Below are 27,946 nucleotides of genomic sequence, written 5' to 3' on the forward strand. Positions count from 1 at the left end.
CCTGAACACATAGAAGATGCTGACATTTCAACAAGTACAATAAGATGCTTGCAGTTTAAGATTATTGTACGTGATGGATGTACTTACTCTGAAATCATACAGTTGACAATTTTCCTCGTCGTGCTATCTGCTGACATCCATGTCCACATTCCTTGAAACTCAAACCCACTGACTGCCTGTCGGTGCCCCCTGTTCCAGGCTTCTCTCCACCCTCCGTTCTCTGTCCTCTCTTTCCCTCCCACCCAGGCTCTGAGAGAGACCCGGGGTGGATAGTGAGGTCCATTGTGTCAGTGAGATGTTTATTAATGAGTGAGATGCACACGGAGCTTGCAGAGCTGCTACTGAAGGACTAATCGCTAATCTCTTGGTTAATGCTGACAGCTTGCCTATGTGCTAACTTGAATATCAAAGACTCCTTGAAACGGAATCACACTGGATGGTGTTCACTGAGGACCGAGGGGAAATTTTGGAGTTTGTCTTGATTGCGAACTTCACAGGAGAGATTTTCGCTTTTCTTTTTTCATGGCTCAACTTTGAAAAGTGTTTGTTTTCATGTGGATGTCCAGGATTGCAGTTGGATCCTGAGATATTTTTTGGAAATCAAGCACTTTTAGTTGGACATCCAGTTGGTTTTTGTGTTATATATGTTTGTGGCTGTGATTAGGAAGGGCTCTCAGTCTGTGAAAGCAGTAGTGTTTGGTTGAGTGTGTGTGTGCGCTTGTTGCCTGTCATGCCCTTGCCTGCGCCTGATGTCCCGGCCTCTCAGAGGCTGGCACTGGACTGCCGTACCCTTTTGGACCATCGTGTTGGCAAGGGTAAGTGACAACACAGCCTCCTCTGTTCTCCCTCTGGGGTCCTCTCCGTCTGTACATCAAACTGGGTGATATTTCATTGAAAGTTTGCATCATGGCTTCATAATGTGTGACTGGAAATGGGTGTAGTAATTGAAGATGATCGTTTTTCAGTGTGGGCCATTGAATTTTTCTCCTTGAGCTTTAATTTCAGCAGACCTGCAATTTAAATTCTCCCTTTAAAAACTAATACACTTCTGCTTTACATTTCTTGTAGTATTGATACTATTGTGGTTTTCTTCTTTGACATGGCATATATGATGACATGAATGCATAGCGCAAGTGCAGATTGCAGCAATTTCCATTTAACGGTTTTGAGGCATATCAATGAATGCCCATCAGTGGGTTAATTCACCCTCTGTTCAAGTTGGCAGCATTTTTTGTCCTTTTGTAATTCATATGAGCGCTCCACCATTAATGTGGATAAGAAAGGTTGGCATGCAGCAACAAGGATGGAAAAATTGGGACTACACATGCTGCTAATTATTGAAGAAATGACAAGATAATAACTCAAGAATGTTGAAAGTATTTCAAGATGAAATGGAACATGCAGCTTGAAGAACAACTCCATGTCTGAATCAGTTTTTGGCTTAACTGAGATCCTTTTGCCTTCATCTTGAGTTTATTGATCCGATCCAGACGCAGCCCACTGCTTTTCTCCCCCTCTTCAATCGGTGATGGTGGAGCACTTCTTGTAATGGTAAAAAGAAGGTTTATAGTTGGTCTAGTTTTTTTTCACACCCTATCAAAATGGTGAATGGTCGTACTGGACACATTTTCAATGAAAAAAATATTCATGCAGTTAATTAGTCTTGGAAATAGGTTTTTGTATTATCTGTCAGGTTTGAAACATTTAGTGTTGAGATTTAGAATATTGGAGCAGTTCTGATTGTATGAAGGTCTTTTTTGTTGAAGCTTTCACAAGAGCTCTATCATGTTGTTGCACTGCAAATTTGCACATTAGTGGCAGTTATGATCAGATGTCTCTCTCTGTGTTTGACATTCTCGTGGCTTTGTGGGGTTGCAGATAAAAGCATCGATTGATATGAAAGTTGTCCACTTGGCGTGGTGATCTTGTTTCAAGTAAGAAGCTAGAAACGTGAGCCAGCTTCAGCGCAGTGTTGCATTTATGGATATTTAGAGTATGGAAAAGCATGATCCCCTCTGAACTTATGTTAGATTTTCTATTTTCCACAATTTGTCTAGAGGATTTAAAGTTCACAGTAAAAATTTCCACCAGAAAATCACTGTAGCTATTGACGTGAAATTAGATTTTCAATGTTTGAAGATTAAAAAAAAAAAAGAAAAAGAAAAAAAGAAGAGACATTTTGATCACAAACCAGAAAATGGGAAGGTTGTTTGGCTTTAAGTTGCGTGAGAGTGGAAGGAAAAACCGAATGCAAGTAAAGCAGCAGAGATGGGGAGATTAGCGATGGTGAGAAGGGAGAGTGATGCTAGCGAGAGGGGGGGGGTGAAAGGAGGGAGAGGAAGGAGGTTGCGTGGGAGGAAGGTCTTCTCCCTTTTCTCTCCCCATGGTGCACATTTCTCTCTCATTCTCTGTTGCTCCCTCTTTGTTTTCATTTTCTCCCCCTCTCCAACTGAGAGATTGATTAGAAGCGAGGTGGGTGTGTTTGTATGTGCGCCTGCATGTCAGATCGGCACCGCCCCCTCTGAGCAGGAGCACTATTGCAGAAAAACGGGAAAATCCAAGGTCATCACGGCACGCTTTCTTCTCACAGTGACTTTCAGCCTCCTTTTGTGCTCTGCTGTGTGAATGCCCGTGTGCAGTGTGTGCGTCCGCGTCACAAGTGCAGGCTGTGCGTGCGTGCACGCGAGCGTGCGTAAATCATAGCATCGAGCAGGCTCTGCACCAATCACGGTGCACATTCATATGCGTTTCAGCTTGAAGCACACGTGCAGGCATTCATCCCAGAGTGAGCGGCGTTTGCGGGTGCTGGGGTGCATTTCCAGTGCCTCTAGACACGGCAGTGTGTCTGTAAGAGGAGCTGAAGCTGCAATCAGGAAACATAAGCGTCTGTAGTGAGAGACTCCCACGTCACGATCGATGTACGGTAAGGATAACAGTCATTTTATCCTTGTGCAGTGGCGTGTGTGTGTATTTTAGGCTGTGTAAGTATGCGAGTAATGCAAGGTATGCAGCGTTCAGCCAGTTTTCCTACATTCTAAACGCACGCTTTGTGGCCATAGATTGCTGATGTTACCAGAGTGTAAAATCTCCTGAAAGTACGCTATGTTAACACAAACCCCTCTGTGGATGTACTCTATTGCTCAGCACTTCTAATTAGAAAAGATTCTACTCTGAAGATGTTTATTTTCGGTAATGTACATTGATTTGTGTGAACTCTTTGTGCTTTTACTGGAGACTGTAATGGTGTATTCACTGCGAAGGTAATATATCCCGGGGTTTTACTGGCTCTGACCAACTTGAGTGATCAGCACAGGCTCACCATATTGCACTTTTGTTTATTCTGGCTTCACTTGAATGATTTTCATCATATCCTAACATTTGTTGAGAATATGTTTAACTGTAGTTTTTTTTAAAACACGACATTTAACTGCTGGTTCAAAATTAGAATAGATACTTATGTAAATACCTTTTGAATTGTATGATTCTCTGTACTTTCTGGGTTACTGGGTCCTGTTGGGATATAGTTTAGTGAATAATGTTAATTGAAAATGTAGGTTGCTTTGCAGGATATCGATGGGAAAAGACTTTGGTCTGTGTGCTCAAACTGAGCCCGCCTCTCCAGCGTGCACTGAGTTCAGTGTATAGAAATGCAGCTCTGAGCAGGAGTCTCACATAGCCCAGTTTCAGGAGCTGCTCGACAGTGATTCATATTGTGTCAGTTCGGTCTTGTCATGAGGATTTGTTGGCTCCTGGGTCTGGATATCAACGTGTTGGTCATATAATACAATACATGGCTGCTCTCCTCCCACACTGGACTGAATTCGTGTTTTGAATTGGACTGTGCATAGACTGATTGGCTGAATACAGACACTTGATTGCATGTCAGATAATAGACTGTTCTGCAGTGTTTGGATAGTTGTTGTTCTTTGCTGTGATTAGCAGCAAAAATCCCATTTCCTCCTCTGTGTCGTGCTTATTCATAATGCTGGCAGCTTTCTCCATGATACCCACCACCTCTCCTCATCTGCTGCACAGCTCTTCCAATATCAGAGCAGCTCATGTGCTTATTAGTTGTTGCTTATTTGTAATTCTTTCCATCTCTTGTCTTGTTCTCCCTGTTTTTGCATCCTGTCAGGTGCTTGAATTTTACTGCATCGATGCATTGTTTAAGGATGTTTGCTGACGCAAAAAATAGCAGGATGTAGTCTCTCACCTCCTTCCTTCTTATGTAATGACACCACTGAAGGGCATCATGCACTGCAGCCATCATGAGAAGTGGTTCATATGCATCATGGACAGGTAGTTGTAGTTTGACCGTGATCAACACCGCCGCTGTGCGTTCATCTCTGTGTCTTATTAGAGTGAATTCCAGTGACCCCACAAGAAGGTGACGTGTCAACGTTTACGCCTCTGTGTGCCACTTCTGTTTTTTTTTCCCCCTGCAAATATGCACACACGGGCAAGCTATCTAACCCCCATTGTGTTTAATATTTTGGCTCTGCTGGACGTCCGACTATATTTACTCATTCGTCCGCCATGTGACTTTGAACATGACAGAACAGCTTTGGCACAGCAGGTGCTGATATGACACTGCAACATGTGAAGGGCTGTGCTAGTCACACTCTGTTTTGCGTGCATTTGAATATTTGTCCCTGTCGTTTTAGGAACCTATACTAGATTGGTGTCTCAAACAGGCATATCTGACAATCCTTCTGCCTGATTGCAAGTATATGCTCAAGTTTTTCTGTGTGGAGTTGCTGCAAAGTTCTGTTAACAGTTTTAGTGAGCCGATTTTTCACAAAACATTTTAGGGGTTTTTTTTTTCTCACTTTTTAAGTGAAACAGACTTTGTGCAATTTTAATTAAAGTATTTGTGAATATGATTGCCCTGAACTGTGATATCAGCCGCTATTAAATCTGAACTCTTTTATTCATTCATGCATCAACTGTTATTTTATCAGCATGAAAAAAAAAACCTCAATTCTACAAACATATTGGTCGATAATCTCAATGTGTAAATAATATAATGCATTCCATTATGATGCACCAATATGTCTCCAATAGTCATGCATTTTCGGTTTTTGAGTGTGCAGGTTTTGTCTTCCCCTCGTTGTGACTCTCACTCGCCCTAATGTGGAATGTTAAGCTGACATCCAGGGGGAAATGGAGAGTGTAATCTGTTAATGTACTAGCCCATTGTTAGCAGGATAAAAATAGATTAGTGATTGGCTGGTTCCTTGCTGTGCTGATATTTTGTTTTTTTTTTTGTGAGGATGGAGACCCCTCACATAAACTCATCCCAACATCCAATCAGTGGAAGAGTTCCTCGGCTCGGTTGCACCGAGCTGCAGAGATGTTTATACCACAGTCTCCAGTGAGTCATTGTTGCTCTTCATGCCCCTTTTTTAGTGTGTGCAGCCATGGTATGTGGATTTATCCTGGATGTGTGATGATGTGGAGGTCCAGCCACTAAATGTGTTGTCAGCATGCCATGCAGAGTGGGCGGATGTCGTGAGACCTCCTGCTATGCGCGCCTTTCATAGCCGCCATCCGAATCCTTGTCCACCCACCTTGTTGCGTTCTCCTCGCTTTTCCAGCGCTAACCCGTTATTATCAGAAACACAAAACAACTTGCCCTTTTTTTCTGAACACAGCTCAGGAGGAATGCTTAGTTTTCTTTGCCGTTGAGTCAGATGGAGTAACTTCCAGCTGAGAATATGTCACTGTTTGAAGCGGTGGCAGGTTTATTTATAGAGTCCCGTTGGTGTAGTGAACCAAATCACGTTTATTTTTTTCAAAGTCCTTTTTTTTTCTTTTAAGACAAAAACCGTCAAAGTGTGTTCTTTCTCAGAAGAAAATAACAGAAATTTAAGGCATTATATAATTTGTTTCTAACCCAAAGCAGTGTAATATGCTCATGTTTTCATTATATCAGAGGAGTATGAAACATTTTGTAAACCAGGGATGCCAAACTTAGTTTAGTTCAGGGGCAACATCCAGCCACATTTATTCTAAAGTCTTCCGGATCAGTAAAGTTTCAGCTTAACGACCTTTATATAACAGGAACTCCAAATGTTCCGTTTCTCAGTGCAGACAGCCTGAAAATTCTTCAGAAAAATCAGTACAACGTTGTCTTTTTTATCAACAATGCCTAAAAAGACTGCGACTCTGTGCCCTCGTAAGCTCTCCGAATCTACTGAAAGTTCTTAAAAGCTGCGTATAGCTTCTACAGATATTAGCATTCTTACCGCATTTTATGGCTTTATTGCTCTTTTCTTTGCAATATGGTCACTACTTTTCATAACTGCATTGCTGATTTTGTAGTGTTGTTTGAGCTATTCTTACTCAAACAGTTTAATCTTCTGTGAAAGTTCTTGAAAATTCATCCCATTTTTTCAACATTCAAAGGAAGCTGGTTAAATGGCATTTTCCACTGATTCAGCAATTTCCAAAGTACATCATTAATCCCTTTAACTCATTCACACATATAATGGCACACCAGTGGCGACTCCATTCGTCCACTGGGAGCGATTTGAGCTTCAGTGTCTTGCTCAAGGACATGTTGACATACGGACACGGAAAGACGGTGAATCAAAACAGCAGAAACCTTGCGAATGAAAGACAAACCCTGGTCTGCCAGTTGACTCGCAGCCGCCCTTACATCCCACTGAGCATATTAGACCCTCTGTCAGTCAGGTTTTGGCCCACGGGTTGCATGTTTGACATCCCTGGTATAAACTATCTGCTAGGCTTACTGAGCTGTTAAAATGTTCAGTGAGGGAAAAGAATAGAGACTAATAGTGTTTTCCAGCAAACATTCCCCCATATCCTCTTTCTAATAACCTATTCCCTGCACTGTGGACTGAGAGGACAGGAGAGATTTGTACTTGACAGCGTGGATGCAATAAGTGGTGCTAATCTGTGACTCACTCAGTGCATCTCAATCCACCTCCTTGATCACAGTTCCATCTGCCTCCTCCTTTTCCTCCCTCTCTGTCACTCTTTCGGCGTCCGCTACCCTTCCCTTTCTACACTGGAGACCTGCTGTATTTTCATTAATTCATTGGCGACTCCTACTCTCCGGCTGTGGGCCAGTACTGCGCGGACAAGAGAAGGGAGATAGCGGAGGGCTGGCCGGCGATGGCAGGAGGAAGAGAGGGAGGAGTGCAGAGGCCTCATTAGAGTTTGAAGTGATGGACCAAAGAGGGGAGGCACTATGAATAGGCATGCTGCTCTCGGAGATAAGCGGGGACCCAACTCCTGCTGTGGAGTTCGAAAGGAGTTCTACAGTGCAGACAGCCACTGTGAAACAGAGAGGCCTTTAAGTAGTTGCCACACTAAATATGCTTTTGCTCTTTTAAACTGCTTTTCAAGGACACCCTGCCTGCACTGGCTGTCTCCAACCAACTGTAGGTCATTGATAGCATCCTACAAGGGCAGTGCCTCTTCAAGTTGGTTCTTTACACCGTTAGCTTGCAGAAGGTTACACAGCAAAATTTTGTCTCACATTGCAAAAAGTATTTTAGGGCTATATAACTATCTAACCATAAAAACTGTAACCGTTGCCCACTTTGCTAAAACCTCTACCAAACTCAATACAGCTGCCAAATGCCAAAGCATTTACCTGTGCTTTATTTTATGCAAACATTTGTATCTCTCAGCCTGACAAGCACACAGCAGAGTATTCCATAAGACAATAAAAACACAACTTAGATGTCAATGTAATGCTGAAACTCCCTCTCTACTGTGGCAAAATCTTCAGCGGAGACTGTAGGAGAAGCTTGTTAACATTTTTGGCAAACTGGTGTGTTGTCCAACTCCTAGCCTACTTAATGAAATCCTCTGAACTCCCACACAAGTATGTTAAATACTGTAGGGCTGCAGTGTTTAGTTCATTGCCATCAGCTGCTAATCCTGCGTGAGCTCTTGGTTAACTGCTCTCATGCTCACACACACTACGTGTTTGTTTTTATCCATATGCATGATGGACAGGTGTGGTGAATGAGGCAAAGCAGAAACAGGTGGAAAAATATAGCAGCTCATGAAGGGCTCTGCACACATTGTGTTCAAGTGGCACTGGATCATTTATATAAGTATAAATTTCACTTGATTTGACAGAAAACATGTGGGACACCAGACAATGAGGACCAGGACTGAGAAGCCCTGCCTTAAACCGCCCCCCTCTACCTCAGATCATGGTTCCATACAGCCTGGAAATGTTTTCAACACATACATATTTGATTGCTTTTTATGCAAATTTATTTTTTAGCACCATCCATCAAAGTCATCTTTGCACAACATCGTCGCAGTGGCATTAACACAAATGTATGTTATTGATTGGCGTTAGTGAATAATATTCAAGCCTGGAAATATAGAGCTGAAGTGATTGGTCAGGAAATCAGTAAGCTGATTTGGCTTCTTCTTGTTTTCACCCATCTAATGTTGGGGTTTGTTTGACTCAGGAAAAGATCACTTCTCTCTTGGAAAAAACTGTTTTTGATTACCATCATGACTTTTTTCCCTCTATTTGCATGTTCTTTGAACAGGAAGGCTTCAAAAGTGTGTATTTTTTTTACATTCTTAAAGGTGTGTTTTTGCTGAAATTTTTTGCTTCATCTGCATTATTCAGATGAATATGAAGAATGTCTCAATAATCTGTGTGGAAATGTGCAGTTGTCTGTTTTCATTCTGAGCCTTGAATTCAGATTTCACTTTTTTTGGGAGTGGGGGACAATTTGTGCTTGTTGACATCTGGTTTGGGCAATGTTGTCTCTGGAGGAGTGTCTCCAAATCTCAGCAGTGCTGATCACAGGACACCAGCAATCTGGCAGGCTGCGTTGGTTGGAGACTTAAACATTTGGCACTGGATTAAAAGAGATAAAACTTTTTTTAGCGACACGAGTTTGGACATGAAGCATTGTTGGATAGTATAGCTATTTACAATTTGTGCACTACACTGTGAGATGGGTCACATCAGCAGCTTGGATTGTACGGTCAGTGAGAAAACAGCTCAGACAATGAATAATGCAACCTTTTACTCCATTGAGAAAATGCAAGGAAAGGAAGCTAAGAGGAAGGAAGGCTGTTTGTGTGCAGATTATTTTACTTTTGTTTCTTCTACATGATATCGTGTCTCACTCTGTTTGAAGTGTCAGCCAATCATAGCCTTCATAACTTAGCCGGGCTGCCGACGACGTAATGACCTACTTTTTACGTTAGCTTTTGGGACTCTGAATCTTACACGGTGAGCTTTTTATCAAACCAGCAACATGATAAATGTCAACCAGAGCCGCACCAGAGGTTCCAGCAATAATTTGGGAGGTTTTGTTATTTATCTTCATGTTTTCTTCTGATGACTCATCACTGCTGAATTCCCTTCACCAATCAGATTGGAGCTGTCTCCGGCTGCCTGCTTTCCCCTCGGTGCAAAGCAGACAGAATCACTCTTCATACTGTGCGTCGACTCAGACTGCATTTGCCTTTGAGCCTTTCTGTTAGCCGTTGTCGGAGTGGCATTGTTGTGACTGTGACTGTCATGTGATCATTTTCTCCACAAGCCGTGTTTGAAAATGTACTGATTTGAAAATGATTTGACTCAAGCTTGCATTTGAAAATGATATTTTATAACAGTGCAGGGACACTGCTGAAAGTGTCATATATGGAAAATAATTACACCTTATGGTTTTGATTACTTCATTTTATCACTCTGCCATAGACATTGGTGGGTATTTGACTTCTTTTTTATTTACCCTTTTTTTTTTTTTTTTTTTTTTTTAATCTTGATACTGTGAAAGCAATATATTTAGCTCCACCTTCGCCTGAAATCCTTCATACAGTATAAGGAAGGGTAGAAAGCTGGGGAATTTGTACAGAGTCTGTCACAGGCTTAATATAGGTTTGGCTCTACAGTGTTGTGTACGTTAAGGTCTAAGTTTGTCCCTCTGAGGTCATGCTTTGTTCTTGGCCAAGACTTTAATGAATACATTTGTAGCTGTATACTAACTTATCAAAAGTCTTCTAGTGTCCTGCCTTACTGAAAGAAGCTGCATTGAGACTTGTTTTATTTATTTTTTTTATCTGTACAAAGTCATACAGGACACACAAGATGCTGCAACAGAAAAAGGATGAGAGGAGACATTTCTTGTTTTGTCTGCGCTGCCATACAATCCTAATGACTGTCTTATTTTGTCCTCTTTCCTCAGGGGTTTGTGGTTGTTGCGGGGCACTCAGGCCTCGGTACAAGAGACTGGTAGACAACATCTTCCCAGAAGATCCAGAGGTGAGTCGATAATCAGTTTCCTGGCCTCAGAAATGTCTTGTCCTGCAGTGTTTCATGTCAGAGGGTGATGCATGATTTGTCTGTGAGCAGCACTGTTTTCATATAAAAAATGTGGCGCTTGCTAACGGGTGATTGTGTTTTATCATATATAGCTGGTAGAATTTCACTTAAAGCAGGGCTTTTTCTTTCATAATGTGATATAAATGACTCCTAAAGAGAAATAATTTTGGTGGTAATAAAGGGGAGGATGTTTTTTTTAAAGATGACACTTTTCATTAGTGTTTTCACATTCCCTTCGAGGGGGAGTCTTCTCCAGTTTCAGTTGCTGACTCCACTATTACGAAGGCCTATGAACAAGCTCCGTCCGGACCGGGAGGACACCCCTGTCGGTCCTGCCCGTGGACTGGCTTCGGTTCTACTGCTGGGATCCGTGGTTCTTGTGCTGGACCGTCCAACGGACTGTCCTCAACATAGTCCTAGGCTTTACTTCTTATTGTCTCATGCTAGCTGTTGCCAAAGCTGTCCGTCCCTGGGAGAGGGATCCCTCCATACTGTGGTTCTCCCCAAGATTTCTTCTTTTCCCACTGGGTTTTTGGAGTTTTTTCTTGCCGGATGTGAGGGTCGAAGGCGGTGGTTGCTTCGTTCTGTCTCGTTACTGTAAATATTGACATATTACCATTATGCTTATTCACTGTTTTTACTTTTACCGACAAATGTAACATCTTGAAGCCCTCTGAGGCAACTGTTGTTGTGATACTGGGCTATACAAAAATAAATTGATTGATTGATTGATTGACATTACTGCAGTAACCAAATTTAACCTTCAGAAATGCTGCCAAATCTGCAATTTACAGGCATGCTAATGCTAATCCAGGCACATTTTCTCACCTGCTGTATGTGTGTGTGTTTGCTTGCATGTACTTGCACATTGTGCTAAGAAAAATTGTTTCTAATTTTGGCTTCAAGCTGCCATGACCGAGTCTTTAACTAGTGGCCCCGGAGAAGCTCTGGAATAACAGAACTCTCTGATAACATTGACTCAAAATTGTGTCACACTGTGTGAGCACGGGGGCGTGTGTATGCCTTTGCTCCATTTCTTCTAAATAGCTGGTGGGAAGCTGGATAAATATGGGTTGCTTTATCTGCCTGTTTCTGCAGGAGAGAGAAAATGTTCACGTGACAAAATAGTGGTTTTCATATTCTGGCCGATCAACTATGGATTTTAGTCGTAGCTTATTTTTTTCAAACAACCCCTCTCATTAGAACAGTAGGAATTTCATTTGAGAATGCTATTCACATTTATAACTGAGGCTGCAGCTCATCAAGTTTAGATGTATTAAAAATATGCAGGAATCAGCTGGAACAGACTGCAGCTAGTCAGAATACCAGTGACAAAAAAAAAAAAAAAACAACATTCTGTCCATCTCATAGTTTAATTTAAAGTAGATGAAGCTACTCTGCCAAATTGTAGCCCATAGAAAACCAAAAATAAAATTCAAGAAGGTGTTTGGTTGTAGCATCTGTTTTCTGTGTGGATATGTTCATTTTCATGTGGAAAAGTTCTGGTTACAATTAAAAACTTTCTGAGTCCTGGTGCTTTCCATTTTGACTCAGTGTCACACTGCTCTGAGTGACTGAAGCACCTGAATAGAATAAAGTCATAGTTATGTGAACTCTACTTTTGCTGCTATAATTAAAAAAACATGTCATTTGTTCCAAGCTCTGAGAAAATGGAGACAGATCGACCTGGCTGCTGTTGACATTTTCAGTTTTTTTTAATTAGCTTTCCACAATGTGGCGTGCAGGGTTTTTTATGTAAATTATGAATGAGACACTGCCCATGCATCACACGTACTATATCGTACTTGGAGTTTATAACTAATTAAATCAGTCTGCATGTTTCCTTTTATAGCCTTAGTGTCTAAACTCAACAGAGACCGTACCGAGAGCCGACCTCCCCGGTGTGTAATATAACAGTTTAAGTTTGTTCCGCTGCTGGCCGTATGTGTATTACCGAGCAACACACTGAACCCAAAATACTCTCAATGGTGATTGAGCACCTTGCATCGCAGCCGTCAGCATCCGTGCGTGCGTGCGTGCGTGCGTGCGTATGTGAACGCGGGGGGGGGGGGAGTGATCAACACTATAAAGTGCTTCAGGACTGCTGAAGCAGTGAAAAAAGCATTATGTAAGTGAAATCCATTTTGTGTGAGCGCTGCTTAATTGACCGCTTCTCTCCGTGTAAACGGCTTCTGAGTGGACTAGATGCTGTTTTTAGCCCCTCTCTGACCAAACCCAGAAGTGGGTTAAGGGGGAAAGTAGGAGGTGATCTAGTTTCTTCATTTCCACATTTCAGGGTTGGCAAGAAAGACATACATCAGAACTTCGAATTGGAATTGCACAAAATTATATGTAAAATTGGAGATAAGTCTTCTTACCTCACGGCAGCTTAGTATTAATGGAGACATTGACGGTACTTTTACCCAAGATACAGTGCTGTGTGTGTGCCCTCAGACCGCAAAGGCTTTGGTTTTGGGTTTGGGTAACACCCACATTTCCTGTTTTCCTCCTGTTTATTGCTGCCTGTCACCCAACTAGGATGGACTGGTGAAGGCCAACATGGAGAAGCTGACATTCTACGCCCTGTCAGCCCCGGAGAAGCTGGACCGTATCGGAGGATACCTGTCTGAGAGACTGTCGAGGGATGTTGCACGGCATAGATATGGGTGAGCTGCAGCCGTCACCAGCCAGAGCGAGAAGTGTCTGGAAATGTTGGATTGTTTCGGTCATGCACATGTACATTTCGGATACTTCATTTCTGCATGAAAACAAAACATTCATTGCAGTTTACTATAAATAATTTTACAAACACATTGTTTTTTTTCTGCTGGAAACATCTGGACTAGTTTGAAATCAGCAGCTGTGCTTTGTCTTTACAGTTGTTATGAAGACTTTGTCAGCAAGAATTTTCAGTTTTCATCTCCAGATTAACGTCAAGGAAGGTTAATGACGTCTCTCTGTCCCTCGTTTCCATTTTAGGTATGTGTGTATAGCCATGGAGGCCCTGGACCAGCTTCTGATGGCCTGTCACTGCCAGAGTATCAACCTGTTTGTGGAGAGCTTTTTGAAGATGGTGCGAAAGCTGCTGGAATCAGACAAGCCGAGCCTGCAGATCCTCGGAACCAACTCTGTGAGTTTATTTTGTAATGTGGATGTGAAAAGTCCCCCAAACAGTTTAATTTTTCTGTATTTTGGATTTTTTTTTTCCATTGTGGTTGTCAGAACAGGAAACGGTAACAAACCAACCAAACTGTAATGAAGTTAACCGACCCATTTTGCACCGTGAGAACAGTTCAAACTATTGGGGGTTGTGGTTGCCAGAGGTTAGCGAAGGGAGCTTGTGACCAGAAGGTCAATGGTTCAGATCTCAGTGGTGGAGGATTACTGTGTCTCCCTCGCTGAGGCTCATAAGCCCCAACTGCTCTGCATGTGCCGCACCGCAGTAATGCAAAGCATAAGCTTTTAATATGTGTGAGTATTCTATGAATAAAAATCAAGACCTTAATACAGAGAAGCACCGTATTGTTCTGAACGGGTCTGAAAAGCGTCGTCTTCTGTCCGCTGTGTAATATTAAGCTCCTGCAGCACTCAGGCTCACACAAGAGGAACATGTGATGTGATTTGTGGACACTTGACTGATGCCTGAATCTCGCCCATGTGATGGAGTTGGACGGATTATCAAATCAGACGTTGACAGGCCGCATTTACTTTCCTGATGGCACAAAGTTAAAGATGTTAACCTTGAGAGGAATACTGTGTTAGTGTTTCCGAGAGATCAGAGCCCAGCAATAAAGCTGTGGGCAGAGAGTGATGAATATCCTCTGATGTGGAGAGCAGCTATCAGCGTTGGCTGGCAGGTTAGCAGAGGGCACATAAAGAGAAATCAGATTAGCAGCAGAGCTCTGCAGTCTACTATAGAGACCGATAAGACGTGCCAGCATCTCACTCACGAGCCCACTTCGACCAGCCTCTCACTCCTGCGTGCGCGTTAAGGACAAATGCAGGGCTGGAAACTGATGAATTCAAGCTTTCAGACAGCAGGTCATTAGTAGAAGACTTGAATAACGTGCTCATTGGAATCTCTGTTCTCAGAGCACGCTTTTTTCTTCTTCAGTCCTGCCTTCCATACATGCAGTGAAGGCTAACCAACAATAGGATGGCCTTGACAGAGTATATAAAGACAGATTACATGTGTTTTCCATCTTGTGGTTTGAACACTTCTTCCCATGCTTAACAGTAAATAGTTATTACTTCTCACGATGCGACGAGTTTTGGTTGATTTCTCTGAATCTCTGACTTCGAAACCGATGGGGACCTACTGTCCAGGGGTTATTACTGTAGCTCCTGACAGCAGCAGCAGCTTCCTGCTGCTAACAGTGTGTGTAGTGATGGGTGACGTCCAGAGAAATTGTGAACTTTTCCGAGTACTTCTGACTGCCCTGTGTAAGTGGAGGATTTATTTCTTGAGTCATTTCACAATCTAGCTCTCTGCACACTGAGTGTTAAACTCTTTAAAGCTCTTATTTCATCTGAATAGGACAGAGAGTTGTCTTGAATCGTCTTCACTTGTCTCAGTTGTGCACGCTCACTTGTCACCTTCTTCTTACTTCACCTATTTGCTCTGTGATGGACGAGCGGGGGCTCCTGACTCCCGTGAGAGCCTTTAGTCTCATCTAAATTCTTTACTGCCTGTGCTCTCTATCAGCGGTGGTTTTTCACAGTGTTCCTAAAGCTTTCAATCAGATTTAGAGACGAGTTCAGCAGACTCAGAGTCTGTGCATTAATAGATGGAAACTGCTCGGAATTACTGGGAGTAATGTTGGGCAGCCTCCAGTTATCAACTCTGGCATTAAATAGCCGCTGCTTCTACGTTTGACAGCTTCACCGAAGCCGTAACGGTCTCAATTCATTTATTCGCTCAAGGGTACTCCATTTAATTTCTTAATCACTGCAAGCACTAATTTTACACTCGGGGAAAGGGCTTTCTTTCGAACATTTTTTTCAAAAAACAGGTTTGCACTAAACTTTGTTTCCTGTGACTTCTGCTCCAGTGTTTGCTTCAGGTAGTGAGATGATGACGCTGGTTTATAAAATTAACCTCTTCATGATTTATTAATTGGAGAGTGGTGTGAAGCTGAATGTCAACCAGTTATCATGGCGACATTTTCAGGCTCAGTGGGAGACGACCCCCTCCCCTCCAACTGTTAGGTGTTTTCCACTCTTAATGGGATGTTAAGAGCTGCAGCCTGACTTCATCTTTGAAAGCAGAGTTACTTCATAGAGTCTTTTCAGTCAGAAGAAAACAAACTTTTAATAAGGTCGGGCTTTTGAGGAAAGAGCTGATTACCCCAAATCTCTTGAGCTGAGGAGTTTCTGTTTGACATGAAAATGAATTTATCTCTCGTTTTCTGTCTCTTCTTCCAGTTTGTAAAGTTTGCCAACATAGAGGAGGATACGCCATCCTACCACCGCAGTTACGATTTCTTTGTGTCACGCTTCAGTGAGATGTGCCATTCAAGTTACGAGGACCCTGACATCCGCACTAAGTGAGTAGACAGATGCTTGATTGCACTGCAGGCGGAATTACTGAAAAGCTGCTGATTTTAGACGATTTAGGAAACTGTGTGGGTTTTCTTTTTTTTGATTCCACTTGAACATTATATAATCTTTCAAATCCTGTTTAAAAATATCTTGTCATCTTAAGTCTTTCTATCATCTGCTGTGCTGAAAATAGAAGCTACACCTTTGAAATGTGGCCTTGATGATGTAAAAAGACCAAGAGACGTTTAAAAGCGAGATAAAAATACGCTTTTCTAAATATAATTCTTCAAATGTGACGTGTGTCTGCGTGTTTGATTTTTCCATCCAGAATCCGCATGGCAGGCATTAAAGGTCTGCAGGGTGTCGTCAGGAAGACTGTCAATGACGAGCTGCAGGCCAACATCTGGGACCCTCAGCACATGGACAAAATTGTCCCCTCGCTACTTTTCAACCTGCAGAGTGGCGAGCGAACGGAGAGGTGAGCACTCATAGTCATCACACCTGCATCCTGTTACAAAATCAGTAGAACAAACAGGATTTCTTGATGGGACATATTGTCTGAAACAAGGGTGGGTTGGGGTGTTGTCTTGGCTGTTTTCAGTTGTGGCATTATTTCAGTGTTTTTAGCAGAGTCCTTTGATTTCTCAGCTTTACTGGGTGACTTCTTCCCTGTTGCATTTTGTTTTCCATCCATTTCTGGTTGTTTTTATAGTCATTTGTTAAAGAGGCTCTGGATTTTTATTGGTTTCCCTCCGCATGTGCATGTTTGCCGTATGTTGCCTAAAAATCCCTGCTTCATACACAAAGCATTTTCTAACCTTTGTTTTCCGGTCCTTCTTTTTATTCTCAACCTGCCATTATTTGATCATTGATCTCCTGATCGGCCTGCCAGACCCTTACATGAGGTGTATAGTTCAAACTCATTTGTATTTATCTTGAATTTGGAAACTACTCCTGCTCATACCATTGATTGCATGAAAGAATGCTCCATATCTTATTTCAGATATAACATTCTTTCATTTGCAGTGCCTAATAGTCTTGCAATTGTGTGAGATTATTCAGTTTTGACCTTCTGTTTGTGGATCACGCAGTGCAGATTCCCCCTCATGTTGTTGCCTTCTCCTGGCAGTCACACCCACCACAACTGTCACTCATCGTCATCGTCCTCACCGGGGCAGACCTGCTGACAGCTCCGCTCGCTCGACATATTAGAATCCAACTCTAGCCGCATTCAAAAGCAAAAGCAACCAGGGCAAGGGGAGGAAAGGAAGGAGCAACAACAAGGGGGATGTGTGAACAAAAATAGCGCAATGGGGTGGAGAATGAATGCTCGCAAACACTGAGAATGCCAGTACGCGAGAGAGTCTGCAGAGTGTGGAGCCTCCCTCTCCTGGCACTATTCCACGTTCTGAGATTCACTTTGACGTCAATGCCGAGATCTGAAGGTTATGGGAGCAAAACGGGGGAGCGGCGGGAAGAACGTCGGCAGATTGGCTGGAGGACAGATAATAGGAATCGGAGTGTCAGAAATGGAGACGTTATTGAAAGAGCGCGTGTCGGAGGCAGACTGACACAGTCCAACAGGGAGTTATATTTCCCTCTCTGCTGCCTTCTCCTGCCCCCGCTGTGCACGCTCACTTCCCCCTCACGCTGAGTCCAGCTAGTCATTACCCTCTGCAATGAGTTTTAATTACCTCAACGACGAAGCTTTGTTTCCCCCACATTAATCCCCAATGCACAGGTACCAATTCATTTCAGCGTCGTCTTCACCCAACCTTGTGACAGTTGTTCCCGACATCTCGAGGAAGTTTATCTGTCAAAATAACAAAGGCGTGTTGTACTTCAAGAAAAAGTACCGGAACAGACGAGGTTGTTTTTGATGTCATGTGGATGCCAGCAAAGTTCTCCAATTATTTCTTTTCCAAATATTGCCTCCGCAAAGCCAGAAGTTATCTTCACTCTAAACATTTTGTGACTCACAGAAGCCTCTGAGACAACTTACGAAAGTAGATTGAAGATTAGATGACAGCTTCCAAGTACAAATTCAAATTCTGCTGGCTTTCACAAAGGAGGGTTAAACATAAAGATTTCTTATGCACACTTATAAAATGAAAAGCCTTCTGTAAAGAGTGAAGGTATATTTCTTTATTTAAAAAAAAAAACCCAGCTCTTTCAAAAAGGCTTTAAACTACTTGAAAGCTTTTTCAGTGTACAAATGATCCCATGATTCAACGTTTGACTTTTAAGTAACTCCAGGCTTGTCAGTTCAGATTAAAAATGTGTGAGATTTGAGGAGCCACGGAGAAGCCCAAATTCACATTTGGTCCACAACAGCAGCAGCAGCAGCAGCAGCCGCAGGATGAAAGAGTTAGCCTGTTAATAAATAATGCCATCGTTGCTGGACTACCTGAGGCAAGTCATGACCAAGATAGAGTTATGGCGGATGTCTTTAAGTATGCATGAGAACAAAGAAAGGCTGGACGCGGCGTGCGCTCACTCATATATCGACACACGTACAGATTTTGGACGTTGAACCGTCGTGAGCATGACAGTGCTAACATGTGTACACACACCCAGCAGCTGGATGTGTCACTTTGTTTTTACTGCGGGTGAATTTCAGAGTCGCCGCAGGAACCAAGTCTGCAGTGAAAGAGCAAAACTCTGAATGCTTTAGCGCGAGAAACCGAGTCGTCCTGGAACTGTTGGTGTTATTGAATCAAGGTGATTTCAAACCTTTGCCTCATCTGTGTTTCCTCCCTCACTCCCGCCGTCTGCACCCTCCCCGAATTTCCTCCCCTCAACTCTCTCTCTCTCTCTCCCTCTCCCTCTCTCCCCGCCACTCTCTCCTCTCATGTCTGTTCTCTCCTCACCTGCGATTCTCCCGGCCAGCCGCTCGCCGTCTCCGCTCCAGGCGTCGGAGAAGGAGAAGGAAAGCCCGGTGGAGCTGACGGAGCGCTGCTTCAGGGAGCTGCTGGGACGAGCCGCCTACGGCAACATCAAGAACGCCGTCACGCCCGTGCTGATGTGAGACGACCCCGCAAACTCCTTTATTCTCAGAATGTGTTGGCTGCGTGGTTTCCTGATGCAGATGTTGCTTTTTGACATTCTACTTGATGAAAGAGCTCCTCTGCATCTTTTTTTGTTGACACAGTGAGAAGGGGCAGGACAAGGTCAATGCAAGGTTATGTAGTTGTTAATACTGTAATTATGCTGAATTTTAAATGGCTATTAGGTACATTTATCAGAGCTGTTTTTCTTTCTTGGGCGAGACATGGCTTTCATGGTTTTGGTTTGATTCTTGTTGTGTCTAAATGCGGTTCTGATTGAGTTTTTTTTGTGTGTGTGTGTGTGTGTGTGTGTGTGTGTGTGTGTGTTTCTTCTTCAATCCATCCTGATTTGAGTCCGTTCAGTCTTACTGATCCTCAGGATTCCATCAGGAATGTCCAGTTCTATCTGTTTCTGCCTTTTCCCTTTACAGCATGTGAATTAAATTAACCACTGCAGCCCAGATTTGCATTTCTTCCTTCTCTTCCTTTCCTCTGATATTTTCTTAAACTACAAAATGTATTTTATTTTTTTTACTTATTTTCAGTTTCTGTGCTCTTCATTAGTTCAGCCCTCATTAAAACATCAGTGTTTCTCTTACTAATTTAAGCTATTTCTGCCGTGATGTCTTTAACTGCGTAGCAAATGCTGGACTCTGCAGCAGCTGTTCAGTCAGAATCACCTTGATCATGTCTGCATCCTGGACACGGATTTGTCTCTGATTCAACTTCTCTCAACATCAGATTCAATCAAAGCTCTGAAGCAGTTCATCACTATGGCCTGTAAACCCAGCGCAGCGTCATTTTACATGTTTAGCTATGGAATTCCCCTCCTAGTTGTTTTTTGTTTTTTTTTTGTGCATCATCTTGTCTCTAACCTGCAGAGACTGAAAAGGTGCTTACTGAGTCTCACTTTTGTTAATCAGTCCTATTTAATTGCCTCCTCTGCGTCTCTCCGCTCGTCTCTTCCCTCAGGCACTTAGATAACCACTCTCTATGGGAGGGCAAGTCTTTCGCCGTGCGTTGCTTCAAAATCATCATGTACTCCATCCAGGTGAGCAGTCCGGTGTCCCCACGTTACCCCACCGCCGTTTGACTGTCTGGCTTTCTGTTGACCTTCAGACAATCCCTCCGGTTATTTATACATCTCTTCTAAGTGGTGATTACATTCCTGAGGGGATGTAAACAAGAAACATCCTTCAATGTTCACAAAGCGAGGTTTCAGTCGAGATGTTTGTAATATTGAGTCCATCATGGAATCAACATGTCAGCCTCGTTTTCCTGTTGGAATTTCAAGCTTTGTCTTGATTTCGACTCGTCTTTTTTCCTCTCTCTCCAGTCCCAACACTCTCACTTGGTAATCCAGCAACTTCTTGGCCACCTGGACGCCAACAGCAAGAACTCTGCCACAGTTCGGGCTGGGATTGTGGAAGTCTTACTGGAGGCAGCTGCCATTGCCGCTAGTGGCTCTGTCGGTCAGTTCAACACACACACACACACGCAGAAAATGTCTTAAGCGTCACGCCATACAGAAATTGACTGCTGTGTTTTGCAGGCCCCACGGTGTTGGAGGTGTTCAACACTCTGCTGCGGCAGCTCCGTCTGAGCGTGGACTACGAGTTGACCGGCTCCTACGACGGCAGCACCAACATCGGCACGAAGATCATCAAAGCTCACGAGGAGAGGCAGCTGCAGGAGGCCGTCATCAGGACCATCGGTGAGCCTGTGCTCGTTACGGCAGCCGTGTGTTTGTTTTGGTCGTCAGGGGGAAAAAGATAATTGGATTCTCTCCAGCCACCCACAACCAAGTTTGGATAATGCTATTATAGCAGATTAAAAGAGGGAGCGTTTTATTCATTTGACTCGATTTTTATACGTTTTGCATGTTTTATTCTCTGTCAGGTTCATTTGCCAACACTCTACCAACCTACCAGAGGTCAGAGGTCATGTTCTTCATCATGGGCAAGATCTCTGTCCCCGGAGTTCACCTTGCTCTGCCCTCCACTAGCTCTGGGTATGCTGTACGCACATCTAACGCTGTGCACATACAGCGTGTTTTACAGTATTTTCCCTTAACGAAAATAGCTGCACGCCGGATTGTGTCACACAGCTTTGTGAATAAAATATTAATATTCTGTTTTCATCCACAGACCTGAGGGCACCAGAATGATCCAGGTTATGTTGCTCAAGTCGTTGGTGCAGGTGAGCCGTCTTTTGTGAATAATCTGTGATGTTAAAAATAGCCCGTTTCCGTTTTTCTTAAAGAGACAAATTAGATTTTCAGTCAGTAAGTGGACAGGTCACGCTGTAGACGGGGCAGAAGAGAAGAGCTGCATCCCTCACAGAGCTGGTGATATAATACAGTGGAGTTAATGTAGTGTTTATCATAAGGAAATAATATCAGGACATTCACTCAGCCTGACATTTCACTCCTTACTCGCTCTTTTAAGCAGCAGCTTATCGCGCCGTGGAGCACTTTAGAAAATCTGCACACCATGTGTTTTTGGCAGGACTGAATCAGCTTAAAGAGGTTTTTTTTTTTTTTTTCATTATCTCTATATGTCTGTTTTTCAAGCAGCTCATAATTTCCTAGTGATATCATTTCACAGAAAGCTTATGAAGACACAAATCTTCTCTTATCTTAGGTCAGACTCACTTTAGTCTTGTTTAAAAGGCCAGCCTCTCTATCCATTGTGTATGCATGTGAAAGTGTCTTACGTCACGCAACCAATCTCCCAGGTGACCGCAGGTTACCAGACCACCAACATGCTGACAGCACTGCCCACCTCCTTCCTGGAGCCGCTGCTGTCGCTCTCTTTAACCGAGGATCCAGAAGTCCGCCTCCTGGTGCTGCAGATCCTCCTCAGTCTCATCGACCGCCACGAGAACCGGCCCAAGTTTTCCAACATAAGGTGCGTGTTTGTGTGTGCAGGAAGGAAGACTTCAGGGTTCACGCGGTGATGGTTTACTCACTGACATGTGCTTCTTTGGTTTTCTCCCTGCAGCAGCATCTCTGACATCTCCGTGCTGAAGCTCAAAGTTGACAAGTGTTCCAGACAGGACAATTTATTCATGAAGAAGGTAGGTTAATGTCTTTGTATGTTTTTTGTTATTTATCTGCGTATTGTCCTATTAAATTCAGATTCATTTATTGTACGTCTTTGTCCGGCAGCACGGCCAGCAGCTGTACAGACACATCTACCTGGGCTGCAAGGAGCAGAGCAGCGGCCGGCAGCACTACGAGAGCCTCTTCGCCCTGCTGGGTCTCCTCAGCGTGGAGCTGGCCAATGAGGAGGTGGTGGTGGACCTCATCCGGCTCACACTCGCCTTGCAGGTGAGGACGCACGCGTGCACAGTCACGCACCATTTCACCGACAGCAACCATGCAGGTAACAGCTGAGGCGATCTCACAGCTGCTGTAAAGACTAAATATATTTCCAGTTTAGGTGGTATTCGTATAGTATTTTGTTTATATAGCCTAAGCGCCTTATCTTATTTAGCATGACATCTCCTACTCCCAGTGTTAGTGTATCTCACCCAATGTGAGATTTAGGACACACTATGTTGTTGGGCAGTAATATTCAGTAATGCATATTAAGTAAACTTTGAGTGGGACTAAATAGAGATCACTTCCCAATTAAAAAATGTGAAATATGTTTGATTTTGGTCAATTTTCTACTACTCTACAAGAAATTTAATCCTGTTATCGATTATCAGTTATCTAAAGAACCACCCTGTTGATGTGTGTGTGTGTGTGTGTGTGTGTGTGTGTGTGTGTGTGTGTGTGTGTGTGTGTGTGTGTGTGTGTGTGTGTGTGTGTGTGTGTGTGTGTGTGTGTGTGTGTGTGTGTGTGTGTGTGTGTGTGTGTGTGTGTGTGTGTGTGTGTGTGTGTGTGTGTGTGTGTGTGTGTGTGTGTGTGTGTGTGTGTGTGTGTGTGTGTGTTTCCTTTGCAGGACCTTGCTCTGTCCACCGATGAGGGTCTGCCTGTTTATAACCGCTGTGCTGTGCACGCTCTTGCCGCTGCCTACCTCAACCTCATCTGTCAGCTCACCACCGTCCCCGCCTTCTGCCAGCACATACACGAGGTGTGTGACAGCTCTTCTCTGCATACTCACTGTTCCCTGGTTTTTAAATCCCCCTGTTAATGTTTTTATTTTTCCTTTTCTCCTCACTGCCTCTGCCCTGAAGGTTATTGAGGTGAGACAGAAAGAGATCCCTCACCTTCTGCCTGAAGATGTTTTTGTGGATAATCCCAAGTACGTATTCAAGACATTTATTATTTTCTTTCTCACAAATCATCCGGGGTTCAAAATGGCACAAGGCCAGCAAATGAATGGCGTCTGTGTGTCTGTGTGCGCTGCGGACGTAACCAGGGACTGTCTGTTCTTTCCAGGCTGCCTTCCTCGCTGGAGAAGGTGGAAGGAGATGTTTTATTCCTGCAGTCAAAGATTACCGAGGTGCTGGGAGGAAGCGGTTACAACACGGAGAGACTGGCGACGCCTTACGTTCCGCAGTTCACAGGTGAGCAGCTCAGAACCAGCCCGGAGCAAAGAAACACAAGTTCACGTGCAAGCTGAAGCAATGGCTGTTAAATGATCGCTCTCTGCTTCCAGATGAGGACCGCCTTTCCAAAAGGAAGAGCATCGGAGAGACCATCTCGCTTCAGGTGGAGGTGGAGTCCCGGAACAGCCCTGAAAAAGAGGAGGTAATGGATGGAATATTTAGAGCAGTGTTTGTCTTTCTGCATCATCGATTTCTATTTTCAATTTTATTTCTCTAGTGCAGAATAAAGCACAGTCATCTCAGTACAGAGAAAAAGCCTATAATTCCACATGGATTCAGAGTTTCCTGCTCCAGCACCTGACTTCTGTCATGAACAGGGCGAACAGTTATACTCTTGAATTCGAGCCAGTTTATCCCTGTGCCCACTTTCCTGACACCTCCTGCTCAGGGGGGAATAGATCGACAGCAGTTCCAGGAAGTGATCTCCAGTGATTCTTGTGTTTCTCACTCACTCAAGTCAACGGCGGAAGAAGAACCAATTTTAACAGTTTCCCTCTCTTCTCTGCAGAGGACACCAGCGGAGGAGATAACATTTGAAACCCTTAAAAATGCCATCGGTATGTAAACTCACTTTTTTTTTCCCACCTCACTTCAGTTGGTTTGCTGTTAATCTGTCTATTTTCGCCTTCTAGTGAAGAAATCATTCAATCATACAATTCTTTAAGTCAAGCAGTAAAATTCCAGCCATCCAGCAGGAACAGGTACATTATGTTGTTTGTGTCTCCCTCTAGTGGACAGTGTTGGTATGGAGGAGCAGGAGAGGGAGCGCAGGCGGCAGGTGGTGGAGAAGTTCCAGAAAGCCCCCTTCGAGGAGATAGCTGCCCACTGTGGCGCCAGGGTACAATTACAGCTCCTTCATTTTTATTGTTTTCAGCCTTTTTTTCTTTCTTTGTGCTCTGAATTGGTCTTTTATTCACTGTTTTTTCGTGACTTTTTGTCCCTTTTAGGCCACACTACTGCAGAGCAAACTGAACCAGATCTTTGAGATTACAATCAGGTAAGAAATGGAGACTCGAGAGTTTATGCTCGTTTATGTCCCTGCAGTGATCCAGACTCACCCGATGATGGCACTGACTCCATTTCTCAACTTTTTTTTCCCCGTTCCAGACCCCCACCCAGCCCGTCTGGAACCATCTCCTCAGGTTACGGCCAAAGCCAAAACCGATCCGTACCGATTTACGAGATGAAGTTTCCCGACCTTTGTGTGTACTAAGCAAGAGCATCGCACCGACGCACCTGTCTCCACCTGTGAGGATTCTCGCTGTAAGAATGACCTGAAACGTGGAATTAGACGACCCCAGCGCATGTGGGTCAAACTGCAACTGAAGAGCAAGCGAGCGGACTGAGATTTCCTTTAATCCTTTGATCGCAGCCAAAACAAGCCAACTATTGTCAAATAATTGCAGCAAGTAGAACAAACTAGTTTCCCCTGATATCTGGAGAAGCTACCGGTCGGGTTTTCTACGTAGAAATGGCCATGCAGTCCAGTCATGCTATCTTACATTACTATTAAAATAACAGAATTCATTTCATTGTCATTGGCTGTGGAAAGAGCTCAGTCATTGCATGCAGTTCTAATTAGGAACATTCGACGGCGCGTCCAAGTCTTGGATGTCTTTCTTCATCAACTAAGTCAACACATCTCACTTTTCATGGTGTTGTAGTATTTTTTTTTTTAATTGATTTTACCGACCAAGAAAAGTGTTTTGAATTTACAAGCATTTTTAACTTATTTCCAGTGCATTCTTGTGTCATTTGATGGATTAGTCCGATCTCATTCCTTTTTATCTGCCATGTTACTCAGCTCTCGAACGTCATTCCTCAAAGTTGTATTCTTTTTTTCTATAACCATAGTTTTTGTTTTGCCTTCTTAGATTTAGCCAAAAGTGCTTTTTTTGTCTTTGATGCCAGGCACCTATTTATTATTATTCTACTTGTTTTTGTTTGTTAGTTTTTTTTTTTGTTAGGTTTTTTTTTTGCTTTAGCCTGTGGTTTTACTAAGAGGTAACTGCTAGTTAAAAATCACATAGAGACGCACTGCTTCACTGTCCCGAACACACTAAACTCTCCAAGCGTTTACCGAACCGTTTACCAGATTAAAAAAAAACTAGAGTATAATTCTTTATTTTTCTCCTCCCCGTATAAATGTGTATATACAGAGAGATATATAAATCTTTACGCTGATGTACAGAGTAGGGATGTTTTATGTGCGTGTGCGTGCGTGTGTGTGTATGTTCAGATTAAGACTGTCACTGTCCTGGATGTATAGAAGAAATCCACCTATCCAGATACGTATTGCTAAAATCTCCAGGAAGTAACCAGCAAACACATGACACCGTAATGTCTGATCAGTCCGCTACAAACAATTAGCTTCACTCTATTTCCTCGAGATCATGCCAAACGGCCGAGTCCTCGGAAGAAAAAAACTAATCGCATTGCCATAAGAAGCCACAGTTTGCCACCCAACGTGTACGGTTGCCATTACATCGTCCTCAACGCGGCTGGAGGGAGCAGCCGCCGCTGCCGCCGCCTGAAAGCCATTTTGCGTGCGTGCGCGCGCACAAACGCAGACATTGACAGGTCCAAAAACCAAGTATAATGGCAATAACTCTGCACGAGCCTGACAAACGCGGTCGAACTGTAGGTAGCAGATCCTGTTGTGTTCTCGGTGAAGCCTCCCGTCGTCGTGGTGCCGTGACGGTTTGGTCTTGTGACGTTTGCAGAGACCCCCCCCCCCCCCCCCTTCCCTCTCCGTCGCTTCTGTGGATGGACCGCATGGCGTTACAGCCGTCACCTTTAATGTCGGTATCTGATTCGTCTCCGTCGTGTGTGTGTGTGTGTGTGTGTGTGTATAGCAGTTGATCTTTTCTTCTGTTTTTCTACGGCGTGGTGTCCTCTGTGTGTGTGTGTAGTTCTGTCCACACGGTGTCAGTTCGCCCCTCTTCCATCGGTGTGTGTGAGTGGTCTTATCTGTGTGTCTGCGTGTCTTCGTCGTCGTCGTCGTCGTTATACCCGAGGCCAAACTCTTCGGACTTCGTTTACAGTTTCGTCTAACTCTTAGACTCTTTCCACAACTCTTGGCAAAGAACAAGCCACTAACAAGCAACGTGCAGCTGTCCGCACCTTCCAGTGACACCTTGTAAAGTTGTCTTTTGAGCATCGTGGACCCGGCAGTGGAAACCCGTAAACCTGTTCGTCTGCGTGTCGTCATTGCCCTTGTGTGATGTTAACGGTAACCCCAAGATTTACTTTCTTCATTACAGGTCCGGATAAATAGAGCTGTTTACATCGTAGTGCTGTAGGTCAAATCTTTATTCATTCTGTGAACTTTGCACTTTAAAAACTGGATTACCTAGTGACAAAGGCAGCTTTTACATGGAGAAAATGCCTTACGATGTGTCATACCCGACTTTGCATGCTAGTGATGTTGCTGTGTTGTAGAATAAATCCATCTCTAACCATGAAGGCTCTCATGTGTTCCTGGTTTTCTTTTTACCGCCGATGACTGTGAATCGCAGAGAGACAGAGCGGCTGTCTAGTCTTTTAAAGATGCACAAGTGCATCATTATACATCAAGGGAGGGAGGAGGGGAAAGAACCTGGACGCTTTGGATATTTCACGAAAAATCACACTTGGTAACTTTGTGTAGCATCCTTGTTTCTCACACTTCTTTCCTCACAAAGCGCGTATTGTGCGTCTGCCAGGACACGCGGGTCATCTGACTCAGTGGTCTATCCGCGGACGTCTCGACGGCGTCTCCGACAGAGAACGATCCCTAAGACCGGGTACTGGAAAAAAAAAAAAGTTTGAGTGTCCTAGATACAAAATTTCAAATCATAACGTGCAATTTTACAGAACATTAAGCAGGGGGAACTTTTCTGATCAGTGAGCTCTTGACCTCAGACTGTTCTTCAGTCTGTTCTACCATCACCCAGGTCACAGTGGGAAAAAATCCACCAGCTGCATGTTGGAGCGGCTGATCGCCGTCACACTGATGTTATGCCGAACGGAGGGTGAATATGGTAAACGTGATCGCCGGAGCCGGTGTCAATTTCACGCGATGCTCGGAGGATTGGATGTGGTTCGGGTTGGGGTGTGTGGCCTTCTCCCAGATGACTCGCTGGAGGCCTCCTCCGTCCCGGCAGGGCGCTGGGCACGTGGCCGGTGCGGTCCGAACCGGCTACTTCACACACACACGAAAGAGATGCTGCTGCTGTTTGAGCTGTGCCACTATTTGAAAATTTATAATTTCTTCACGTATGTATCATCTCGGCTGCTCAGGCTTCACCATGGTTACGTAACTGTTGTTGGCTGGGACGTATGTGGTAACCGTGACTGAGATGTATCGGCTTCACGGTTTTTATCCCTTCCCGTCTCCCCCACCGCCTCATTCTGAGCGTTCCCGCCCCGGTCATGTCTGGCTTATTAAATGAGGTCTTTCATTGCTGCTTCATCAGTG

At 43.8% G+C, this 27,946-nt stretch overlaps 2 protein-coding genes across 2 annotated transcripts in view; both read left to right on the top strand.

The window, feature by feature from the left end:
• Window positions 1–27,946, top strand: part of cmtr1 (cap methyltransferase 1) — a 506,633-nt gene that overhangs the window by 154,099 nt on the left and 324,588 nt on the right. The gene's annotated exons all lie outside the window — the stretch shown is intronic.
• On the top strand, window positions 731–26,957 carry efr3bb (EFR3 homolog Bb (S. cerevisiae)). The gene is made up of 23 exons (XM_030111087.1): window positions 731–815; window positions 10,203–10,279; window positions 12,878–13,005; window positions 13,319–13,469; window positions 15,764–15,885; window positions 16,209–16,358; window positions 18,770–18,904; window positions 19,900–19,978; window positions 20,264–20,399; window positions 20,480–20,641; window positions 20,827–20,938; window positions 21,075–21,126; window positions 21,664–21,836; window positions 21,930–22,005; window positions 22,097–22,258; window positions 22,878–23,009; window positions 23,113–23,180; window positions 23,318–23,445; window positions 23,538–23,629; window positions 23,996–24,044; window positions 24,219–24,325; window positions 24,435–24,484; window positions 24,595–26,957. The coding sequence occupies exons 1-23, from the start codon at window positions 731–733 to the stop codon at window positions 24,698–24,700; spliced, it is 2,532 nt and encodes an 843-aa protein (XP_029966947.1). The 3' UTR covers window positions 24,701–26,957.

The sequence above is a fragment of the Salarias fasciatus genome, chromosome 15, assembly GCF_902148845.1.
Source record: "Salarias fasciatus chromosome 15, fSalaFa1.1, whole genome shotgun sequence".
Classification (NCBI taxonomy): Eukaryota; Metazoa; Chordata; class Actinopteri; order Blenniiformes; family Blenniidae; genus Salarias; species Salarias fasciatus.

What these genes read in the sequence shown, in the direction of transcription:
- efr3bb (XM_030111087.1), top strand. Translation starts at nt 731, where the DNA reads ATGCCCTTGCCTGCGCCTGATGTCCCGGCCTCTCAGAGGCTGGCACTG. An exon ending in TGCTCAAGTCGTTGGTGCAG is followed by an intron (nt 21,127 to 21,663) that starts GTGAGCCGTCTT and finishes CCAATCTCCCAG; the next exon opens with GTGACCGCAGGTTACCAGAC. An exon ending in ATCTTTGAGATTACAATCAG is followed by an intron (nt 24,485 to 24,594) that starts GTAAGAAATGGA and finishes TCCCCGTTCCAG; the next exon opens with ACCCCCACCCAGCCCGTCTG.